This window comes from Megalops cyprinoides, chromosome 6 (assembly GCF_013368585.1).
Source record: "Megalops cyprinoides isolate fMegCyp1 chromosome 6, fMegCyp1.pri, whole genome shotgun sequence".
Classification (NCBI taxonomy): Eukaryota; Metazoa; Chordata; class Actinopteri; order Elopiformes; family Megalopidae; genus Megalops; species Megalops cyprinoides.
This window is the reverse complement of record NC_050588.1, coordinates 24,681,937-24,694,019: the sequence shown is the minus strand read 5'-3', so window position 1 is coordinate 24,694,019 and position 12,083 is coordinate 24,681,937. Positions and strand designations below refer to the sequence as shown.

The 12,083-nt window shown below is 38.4% G+C and overlaps 1 protein-coding gene across 3 annotated transcripts in view; it reads right to left on the bottom strand.

The window, feature by feature from the left end:
• The window catches only part of mitfa (melanocyte inducing transcription factor a), a 43,084-nt gene extending 31,935 nt beyond the window's left edge, over positions 1–11,149 (bottom strand). For all 3 annotated transcript variants that reach the window (XM_036530829.1, XM_036530830.1, XM_036530831.1), the window contains exon 1: positions 10,957–11,149. In XM_036530829.1, coding sequence (XP_036386722.1) covers positions 10,957–11,060 — 104 coding nt within the window. In that variant the 5' untranslated portion in view covers positions 11,061–11,149. The remainder of the gene's footprint in view (positions 1–10,956) is intronic.
• Between the last annotated feature and the right edge of the window lie 934 nt (positions 11,150–12,083).

Genomic DNA, 12,083 nt, shown 5'->3' with positions numbered 1-12,083 from the left:
ACAGGAACTATTATTTTCTCATCACTGCATGCCTTTCACAAAATCACTTGGACTCTTTAGGCTGAACTCTGGAGATGACCCTTTTGCTTTAAATCTGTGAACTCCTCTGGCAACCCTAGGACCCATTCTCCCTTGTCTGAAATGGGCAGTTCTCTGTCTGCTCAGCGTGCATGCTGGCTAAATTGCTTCATGCAATTACTTCATTACAGTACAGCTAATGCTGCAGTTTGGCTGTAACAGGGAGCAGTGCACTTTCAATAAACAGAATCTACCAAAAAACAGTGACAGAATCCCATTCATTTTGAACTTGCAAAGACCGTACTTTACATGATTTTACAGTGAAGAAGTTTATCATGAAAACAATGTATCAAATACAAAATTATATGACATTTTCCAAAACGTATACTGTGCTGAATACAACTGTCCAGTATTCCAATTTAATATCAGCTTGGAGAATGTCAGCCTCCCTTATTGTCTTTGGAGCTCATGATTGCAAAATGTGGCCACACATCTGGCTGATATCAGCCTTAGACCATGGGTCTATTGCATGTCCTCCATACTCTGCCCAAGGACATAGGCTGAGTGACTTTCTAACTTGTCTGAACTTGTCTGAACTTGTCCAATGATTACGATTAAACCCATAAATATGTTTGACTTTCTTAAAATGTACACAGAATTCACTGTAAGCCTACCCTGCTAGGGAGCTGTAATCATATTACTGATTTGTATGGTAGACACCCTTTTCTAGGCCAACTTGCACATCTTTCGTTTTACATGTTATCCATGTACTGTATACTTAATGGATATTCTCTAAAGCAATACAGATTCAGCACTGGTGCAACAGCGGCAGCACCCTTTCCCCACATCACCTTCTGTTCACAAGTGCTGTTCTTACAAAAAGGGGTAACGACACAGGCATTCCTGTAGAGCATCAAGGCAGAAAGTGTTGTTTTGGAAGATTATGGTATGTACAGGTGCTGGAAAGATTAATAGATACCAGGGGTTGAACTAGTGCAAACAGAAACTCTGAACAACCACAACAGCCAGTGTCTTGATTTTACCAGAGTGGCCGTAGTGTTCCTTCAGGGGGAATAAAATACAGAATATTTGACGTACACTCTTGCCCAAAACACATCATGAACTTACATTAAGGGGTACTGCCCGAATAAGCAGCTAAAGCTTTGCAAATCACATAAATCACACAGCAATGTTGCAACATGTCTACCATAACGAGTCACATTGTCATTTATGCTGTAAATTTCAACTTAACTCAATTTTAACAATGTACACAAGCACACGTACACATACATATGCACACACAGCTGCCAGTGAAGTATGACCTTCAATTCAAAATCTTAATCATGGTACACAAACACTTACATGGCTCCACACAGCTAAAATACCTCCTTACCCTCCAAACATCCATGTATACCCTTTCACCTAGCATCACCAATCTTATCTGTGCCAAGGGCCCAATTGTGCACCATGAGAGACCACACCTTTTGCTTTTTCCAACACTACCTCTGGAATGCGTTTGTAGATTCCCTGAAACCATTCTCTTCATTTTTTTTTTTTACAAATTTATCCTTCTACCTTTATGTAACCAGCTCCATGAAATATTTACTGCTACTTCTGTTGTGCTGATGCTGATTTTCACCACTGTTGCATGGTTGTCTTGTATTGGTGTATTGTAATGTCCACTGCTCCAACACATTTGCTCTTCTGCACTCACATCATTTGATTTTTGATGATAATTTAAGGCTGCTGTTCTGCATTGTTATTATATGCTGTTGTGCTACTGTACAGCACTACCCCATCCCATCACTGCTAAATCAGCTGTCCTGTACCACTGTTATGTCTTGTACGGATATTACACACTTGCTACACTATATGTGAATCCTTTGTACCTGCTGTATCTGTATATTGTATTGGCGTGCTGCTGTTCTGTTATTGTTGGTGCACTAATGAGCCTGTAGCTCCACTGTACTTACTCCTACAATTTGCCTTCCTTTTACTTCCCCCTGTATTGCCTTTAGATTTCACACATTTTTTTTCTTATTTCACGACTGAATTCTGTTCACAAAACAATGAATTTGTGTTTGCCATTGGTAACTAAAACTGCTGGCTGTGAGCAAGAAGAACAGACTGAAGATGAGGATTGGGGTACTTAACACATAAATCAGGAAACAACTATTCACACAACTAAGCCACCATGTAAAATTACACTAGAGTGATACTTAGTGATCTTAGCTGCACACTGGGGAGTATGCATTAAAGTATACCAATTGCTGTTTTTAAAGTTAATAAAGTGGCAGTAATGGCATACATGTAGTGATAGCATGAAATGCATATTGTATATGAACACTGGAAAAATGTATTCACCTTACCTTATTATTTTCATTATTTGTCGTGTTGTTGTTTGCAGAACTTTGCTTCAGTCTTTCAGTGGAAAATGCTATGATTGTGGAGGATCTATTTAAGCACATGGTGTGGCAGTTTCCTCAGGATGACATAATAATCTCTCTCCTTCTTGTTCTCCGTCTTCCCCCCTCCCTCTCTTTTACTGTATATATACACACATACATACACACATATAAAACACCATGGGTTGCACATCTGAAGATATAAGTGTTGTTACCTTTGGCTGCTCATATTCAGCAACGCAGCATCTTTTCAGACGGAAATTTAAAGACCTCTCACATTCATGCCACTACATAATACATGATATAGCTTGCACCATAACACTGATAAATCAGCGCATTAGTAGGCTGTGAGTAAGCCAGAGACAATAGACTAAATACTTATTTTTAAAAATCCTCATGATTTTGACTCAACACGGGCCATTACAGACACTATATTTCAGTAACATGATTACTGGAAAAATTTATTGGATATCGTCAATACGGCCTGTGGTAGCTGAAAACAGGAAGCGAGAGATGTGACTCAAGTGTTTCCGTCGACTAATTGAGTCTAAAAATGCAGCCTTTTGTTCCAGCCTCCTGTGTGTTTCTTCACCTTCCTCTGTGAAATATCCAAATGAATCTGTGTCTCCACACTCTTCACCCCGTAGAGTCTTCAACACTCTCAGAGCCAAGGTGAGAGTTCAGCTCTGTCAGCATGTTCTCATTATTATAATTACTTCCAATATCAGGTTACTTAGAAGACAGCCTTTTCCATGTACCCTGTCCTTAGCACTCACTTAAATATTAGTAGCAAATTTAAGCTGTTGTACTTTTTTTCCTGTTTCTTACACAATATTATAAGGTAAGTGGTCACTGGGTGCTTCATGAATTTGGGGCTAAGGCTGGTCAATTATATTATATAGCACACGCCCATCAACTGCGTGGCAGACAACCCAGTTTTTTGGCTCAAACAGACAACAGGCAACAGACAAATGACAAATGTTACGCAAGGCCCTGAACACTAATTACAATGAACAGAAGTGACCACAACTATTTTATCACAAAACCCTGTTTACCTCCTTGTTACACACATTGCCATTTAACAATATAAAAAAGCACCACTTGAAACATGTTAAACAACTATCAAAAGGTGATATGTTGCCTATGTAAAACAATACACCACATAACAAGCTGTGCATAGACATTTTAACTAAACCTTACTGAGCTATTAATCAGCATATTCTGCTAATCCATTGCAAGTACAGATTGCTCTGCAATGCATGCATTTCAGTGCGAGCGTTCTGGGTGTAAAAGGGGAAATAGAAGTAGTCTGATCAACACTAAGGTCTCTCTTGGCCAAAAATATGCCCTGGTTCACTTTGGCAAAAACTGGTTCAACAGTCTCCACTATCTCAGAAACAGGCTAAGTGGCCAGGTTGTGAGCTTATATCTATGATGTGACTAAGCTTGCAGTACTGTGTTTGCACAATCATTACAGATGTCTTGCACAAGTACCTGTCCCTGTCTGTCAAACCTTGTCCTCCTTTAGTTGCACTCGAAACAGCCCACTCTTGCTGGATTCCAGCAAATCCCTCCTTCCCTATGCAGAGCAGGTCCCTGTATAACTCTCCCTCTCCCAGCAAAACTGATCTACTGCCTGTGTAACACTCCCTCTTCAAGCAGAACTAACCAAGGTCACATTTTAACAGCAATTACACAAAAATCAAAGGATTGGTTATTACCGACCAAGTGTAAATAAACAGACATTAATCTCATTTTGGATGAACACATATTTAGAAATTTCAATAAATTTAACTTAACTAAATTTAAGTTTATTAACACTCAACATGATGGACAGATGGTTGAACTTCAACAGATGAGATGACGAATTCAAAATAAAATTGGGCAACTCATCTATTTAAGTTAACCCACCTACCCCTAATCTATAGTGTTAATAAACTGAGTTCACTACTTAAAATAAATCTCACAACCTACAGCTAGATGGTCATGGAGGCTAAAGAGCATACAGAAATACAGAATACTTCAAAAGCAACTGGGTCACTGTGTATATTGGCAATATTATTTCTTTGCTCAATAGAAAACTGCATTTAAGGGTGCCATTTAAGTAGTGAAGTGGAGCATTTTATTGAATAATCCTTTGGGGGAATTGACTGACTGATGCCACATTTACCTAGAGAAATGTTGTCCTGTTATTACCTTTGAAGGAAAACGCCATTATCTTTCCATAAGAAGGCTAATATCTTACAAGGAATGTCTCTCTTTCAGAAAAGTCCAATTCCAGGCAAGTGCAACCAAGCACATAAAAATAAACTAATCTTGCTGCCGTTTAAATTTCAAAATGAGCATCAGATTGGTTTTTATTAAGACTATAAACAACTTGACATGCTCATGTGTCAACAGTGTTCTCTCTGCAATGAGATTGGCAGCAGAGACCCATTCAATGAGTACTAGGTGTTCTGAGAATAGATTCCTTTTTACATTTCTGAAATGATTATTGTCTCATTCTGTGATAGAGAGCCATCTGACCTCCTTGACATGGGAACCTGTCAATTACTACTTACAGAATGATGAATCAACTGAGCAATGAATAAATGCTAGAAAAGTCATCATTTATCATTTGGCCATTCTTATTACTAACATAAGACATAAAGAGAAACCCCAGTGATGCTGAGCTTTAAATTCCATGCCTGAATTTATAATAAGCCTTACTCGCTACAACTATATTATCTTTAAAATAACTACAATGGATAAAGATGCTATTTAGTTTCTTGTTTATCAGAAATTCAATGTTACTCCCATTCTTCACCCTTTTGCTATTAATAAAAATAAAAACTAACTAACAAAATTAAAAAGGACAGGAATTGTTAATAATAATAAAAAAAAATCTGGTATGATGTCCTTAAAATAAGGCTTTTTTGCTGTTATCTTGTGCCAGAACAAAAGGCAGCACCACCAACAAACTGCAATGCTTCCCTCCCTCTGGAGTCACACATTCTTCTCTAAATTTATAAGGCTAATTTACACTGCATCCAGCACACTGTGTGAGGGGTACATTTTTACAGTTCTACAGCCAGCCATCTAAATAAGGAACATCCATTTTGTTTCTAAGTCTACTGGGAAGATTGACTCAACTTTGATTTTAGAAAAAAAAAACATTCATGTTAACTAGCATCTCATTCTCACTCTGTGCCGAGAACAAAATTCCTGAAGTTGTGAAGTGTGTAAAAACAGCATGTTACTGTACTAAAGACAGCATGTAAAAAATGACCATACAGTAAGAACCAAGACAACTAAACTAGAGCCATGAACTACAGAGTAGCATTCTTTGTGTGTTGCAGTCTGGGAATGTGTCTGTAAAGTACCCAGCTTATGAAACCAGTTATGAAAGCATAGCTGTTTCCATGGTTGTTTGTTTGAGGTGAAGCTGCCTACACCCAAGAGGTAAGGTGAATGTCTAATGTAATAAGGGCACCAGAAAATCTTTCCCACTCTTTCCATGAAGACAAGACCTCTTGTATCCATTAGGGGCAGATATAGAGACCCTGAAGAATAATTGCTAACTACTGAGCTATCTAGCTCTTTTAACTGCAAACAATGCCATGGTAAGTTCAGTTAGCATGGATTACTTCTTAAAAACCTATTTATCTTGCTAGAGACTAAGCTAATTATCTTGTCACAACTAATAAAGTCTTGGCAACCAAATTTGCATTTGCACTTAGTGATCTATATACTTGACTAGCTAGCAATCAATGTTACAGCCAGCCAAATAGTTTTGACTGGATATGGGCACTGGTTACTGCAGAAGAGATCACCAACATTTTTCTTGGGATGCAGAGAAGTAGGCCTGTTTTATAGGGTTGTATGGAGGTGCATTTCAACACAGATAGCCATCTTGAACTACGTAGCAGCAGCAGCAGCAGCACACAGTGACAATTCACAACATAGCTGCATGTGTGCGTAGCAGGCTTAACTCTTTTGTCTGATCACAGCATTTGACAAGAATGAAAATTTGTATTACCTCTCATATTTAATCTCCTAGCAGAACCATTCACTTTCCCCCAGTCTCCAATTACTTTCTACACCTGCCTCATTTAATGCACTAGTATCCTCTTGTATGTCTTAAAAGCTATTCCTCTCCAAGAACTTAAGACTTTTCACAATGCTGACATTGTTAATCAGTATTTCATCTGAGCTGTTCTAAATTCTCTGCATACTTGCTGAAACATTTTAACATGTAACACAACATATGTCATTGATGTATTGAAATCTCTTTTCACTCTAGACTTTGAGATCAGACTATGTCTACCAATTATCTTGTGTGCTCTAATTTGCACCTGGTGAGCATCTGCGAAGATCAATGAAGATGCCAATAATAATCACCATCACCATCATCCCAATAATATACACACTCCATTACAGATGTGTAAAGACAGATTTAGTTTCACTTCTTATGTCTTGGATCAACTGGGAGGAAGTGAGACTCCTCTCTTCCCCATTCTGTTCTTTTTCCTCTGTTAAGTTGCCATTATGAAATACCTTACACAACACTTCAGGGACAGGACAGACCACAGACAAGGATCTGGATTAACAACAAAAAAGAATATTTAACATAGTATCAACCAGTATTGGATACTGTGCTAAGCTCCCTAAATACTAGCGGGGGAAAAAATTCTTCTCCTTCAAACCGTGTCAAAAATGTGTCATTTCCATTTCATTTTAAGAACTGTTAATTAGCACTTAAAGATTACATTAAAATATTTGGTTGTCGGGCCCCTTTCAATTTACGCAGCTGGGAATTCACTGATGCAGCTAAGGTCAAGGAATTAACTCAGGCATACAACAGTAGTGCCCCTTAAACCTGATTTTTTTTTTTTTTTTTTAAGTTAAGAGCGCTGCTCCTCAGCACAACACCTTTAACACCCTTTACTAACACTACAGTATAAAAAAAATGACTCTGCTGACACACTGGTCTAAAACAGGTGATGGATATTTGATGAATAAGAATGTACATGTACAAATAATAAACACAGAAAAATTAAACTGCATGTTTCTTTTTTTGCTAAGAAAAAAAAAATGACAGGATGCTCTGTGACCTTGACCTTTGACCAAATAGCACAAAAACTGATAAATTTCAAGGGAACAGTGAGGCCATTATTTGCGTCAAATTTCAACAAAATCCACACATGAATGGCTAATTTGAGGCCGTGAACCAGAAAACACAATCAGCAGCCTGTGAACTTTCCCTCTGACCTGTTTCCGCGTATGAGTAAGGACAACTGTTGTGCTAAGTTTCATCAACACCTATGCAGAACAGACGTTAGCAACCGGAAATCAATGTTATAGCACAGAAAATGCTACAAGACCTAAAACCGCTTTTGTGATAGAAGGTCAGCGACACAGAAACGCAACCAAAAAAAAAAAATGTGCAGACTCTTTCAACAACTAAGTACTGTACTTGCTCTAATGTATGCTACTTGAAAAGTTACACCACTATGACATCAAAAAATATCATTTTAACAATGTAGCAACAGTGTCTTCCAAACGTATTTCCCAAATTTGAGCCGATAGGACGATGACATGCAGGTTTTAATTCAATTATCTAATGCTACGGAATAAGTAGAGACGTCAGGTGTAGACACTAACAGCACAGCACGCAACTAGCCACTCCAATTAGGAAGGGCTAATGACAAGCAGCTCTTGTAACATTACCTACTCTCTTCTAATCCTCATCCTCTGAAATTATCAGCGGTTCCTCCCTTATCTGCATACCATTACAGACTAAAGAAAATGCAAGAAATGAATGCTACAGAACGAATTTACTGACACTTACTCCATATTTGTTTTTCATTTATCAAAACAAGCGCTTTGAGGGAACAACGCCTCTATATCTTAACGACTTTCACTATACAGTAGATTTGCATTTCTCGATTTGTTTATGAATAGACCCCAATGCTCTAGTTTCCAACCATGGACAAAGCAGTCCATTCGCTATCTATGTTGTTTTGCGTCTGTAACTGCAAATTATGTGGATACTTGAGTTCTAAATCCAAACAAGTTCCTCCTTTTAAACTGTAGCCCTTATTATGGCCATTAAAAGATATTGCAAAGGCCGACCAAGAACCTAAACAACTTTTTTTTTTTTTTTTTTTTTTTTTTTTACAATTCCATTAAGTGGGAAACCGGTTGCTAAAGCTTTTTGACAGCTTTAACAGTTTTTTTCCTACGGATACTAACTGCTGAGGTAAGAAGGCTCACCAGTCTCTCACTGTAATGACCTCTTCCCCGCGCGGCTGTTTTTGGAACGTTCTGAACAGGAATTACAAGTAAATTAATCTTCCTTTGTTTCCAGGGAAACGGTCGCAGCTAGTGCACAAAAATACTATTCAGGTTTGGCATACGCAACAACGTAATTACATTTACGAATGGAAAAAAAAACCTGTTTAGAAATATTGATCAGATTACAGTTTTCCTGCGGGACACAACTGTTGTCTCCTCATCCCGCATTTCTGTGCTTGGCAACACTGCCCTCAACCGAAATTGCCCGCAACGGTTCACAGAAAAACGAGAAAATCGCTTGGATTGACGGCACATACTTCGGGACAGTGTTAAATTGGATGAACACAGGGGAGCAGTGTTGAGGCACGGTCCAGGATCCACTCCTTTTCATTCCAGCATAATGCTGTTCTGTGAGTGTGTCACATGCTTCACTCAATGAAAGGTTACCTCCAGAGCACGGCACCGCGTCTGTGTGCAGTACATTGTTCTGGTGGTGGGAGAACGTGGTTTGGTTTCAACAAGAGCTCAGTGCAGGTACACCTGTTCCACTTCTCACTACTGAGGTGTTACAACACCACTGCTGGACATGCTAGAGATAAAGAAACGCCGCTAGTTGCGCATCGTCTGTTCTATTGCCTCTAGGTTGGATTAACGCTCCTTGTAAAAGTCGAAAGCAACTGGTCTTAACTGCAGCCAAAAAGAGGGTACATACGGCCCCTATCATGGCTTCTACAGACTAACTGTCGGTTGTGTGTATGGTTGATTAAGGTACTTCTACTTACATTTAGGACATTACAATGTTTAACCGAAGTAGGCTATTTCTGCGAATTACGCTATGTTGGCTTCAGGTTGCCCTGAGGTCATCGGTGAAGCCTCCATTGTGTGTAGCCAAAACAAGACTTAAATTGATCAAGCTTCCACTGTACAGGAGCCTAAACTTTTTTTTTTACTTGTCAGTTATGTAAAATACATGTACATACATCATTTCAATTTATATTAATAGGCTATTTATATTATTTGATATTTAATTTTGAATATTAATATTTATATTTGTATCACCTGTCCCACCACTGTAATGACACCATTACCATACATACCATACTTCATCATTGTTCCAATTATTAAAATGTGATTGATTATGAACATGAAAACTGAAGACTGAATGGAGCACTGTGGGACAGAAGGACAAAATTATAAACGTCGGTATTTAGTGGTTAGCGGTTAATTTAAGTAAAAAGCATGACAGCACACATCCGAAAATACCTCCAGGTGCTGGATCCCAAAAATTAGGTTACACAAAGACAAAGGAAATAAATGCATTTACATGCTATGTAAATGGTTTTCACCGTCATTTGTTTAAGGCTTGTTTGCTGCACACTACATCAAAAAGACCATGTCGCCCTTCGTGTTGCTTTACCAATCTGGTCACGGTCACTTCTGGTCAAACCTTTCCTGACTGGGTCTAAGGGATCGCACCGCAAAAACGCAGGAATTGAACAAATAAGTAAATAAAAAGGGGGTGGTTAAAAGCACGGTGTGAAGATTTTAATTGCATAGTCTACAAAAAATAAGTTCACTGTTCTTGTATGAAATTACAAAATGACCTCCCAACGACGACATTATCAATATAGAAACTAAGCTTCTTGTAAATTTTGCGTGTTTGGTATACGTGACAAACTATTATATTGATTTTCCCACATGTTTAACATTTGCTGCAATGCAATTTATCAATACGCTAGCAATGACCGCATCAATACTACAAAATATGCAATGCATCACATCAGTAAAAACAAACAAACAGATAACAAAACATCAGTATACAACTACATTGTATTAGAATTATAAAAACATGAAATATTATTTGTACATAACAATAATATTTACCAGACAACACCCTACCATTTTGCAATATGTGCTAAAGAGAACCACAGAAACCGGGAGTCAAACAAATCCCTCCCAGAAAGCTAGTACAGGCAGGGAGTGATGATGGTGATGACATTGTGCTTAGAATAATCTCAGTGGAAAAGCTGCGTTAACATATGGAATGAATCCAACAAGAAAATCGCTTGGTAAAAACTTAGCTGGCCAGCTTTAAAGGCAACGCATACCCTATAGACCGGATTCAGTATGTTTAACAAGCTAGCTACATTTAGCGCTGGCTACGTTTTTTCCGCTGAAACATGCAAAGTGAAAATTGTTTAGCAAGCTAGCTAGGTAGCTATTTAGCTCGCTAACGTTTTATTAGCTACGCACTAACCTGTTTTTCAACGGCTGGCTTTTCAGCTCGTAATACGTTTTTGGTTCTTCGTGGAATTCCTCGCCGACTTCAAAGTCTGGTACTATCCCCGATTCCGATTGCATTCTTCGAGCTGTCAATGTCAAAAGTTTCGCCAATATATATGAAAAATGTAATGTAGCAAGCTAGCTAAGTCTCAACCACGCAGTACCCAGCCGATATGGTTTGCAAAGTCTCGTCCTCCCTGGGCGTAGATGGCGCTAAAATCTATAGGACGTGTAGTCCCCTAGAATGTCGACAGAATGCTTGGACGGCACAGTTTACACACGTAAAGACTACAAGTACCACACTGTAACACGGCTACGCTTTCGCTTGAGTCTCCCAGGTCTGCTGTTTTGATACAGTAACTACAATGTCAATGTCAGCAGCTTTCCGCTGGTCATTGCGCCTCATGGAATTTTACCCTTTTCATACACTGTCAGCACCAGTTTGGTGAGGATGCACTGGAGATGCGTTTGTAATTGATCAAGCACTTAAAGAACAAGGGAATATCTCAAGACAGCAATGCTTAACGTTTTGCGAAATTGCCTGCAATATAAGTTTTCCCCCAAGGTGAAGGTGAAGAAAATTTAAATACGTGTAAGCATCAATTCATAATTCTATTCAAATTCAACGTTAAGAAAAAATTAAATTAATTTGGATCTGCCCTTTCACACTCAATCGTATTGTTCAAAACCACCGTTGTACTATAACCCCGTAATTGAGACAAATAAGTGTAGTACTACACTAATATCTTTCGTTCCTGATTTTAAATGTATGTACTTCATGTTCATTCCAGAAAGGACAACTGGCAGATTAAATTTACAAGATCATGGTTTTCAGCTGGTAGTCGATTGGCTCTGTAAGATTGCTGAAGCCATTTTGGCCGTAGAAAACATTGTTTCCTGACATTGGTTGTAGGGTTGTTGAGGAATGAAAAAAATCATCAGTTATGTTACGTTAAAACTACAGTGATTTAGTGAATATGATTAGAGAATGCTATTTTGTAATTGTGTAGAAAAAAGTAAGGAGTGGTTTAACAGTATTTAAAATTTACAGTAAATGTTAAATCACAAAATTCCCAGTTCAGACTGGCCTTAAATTGAGTG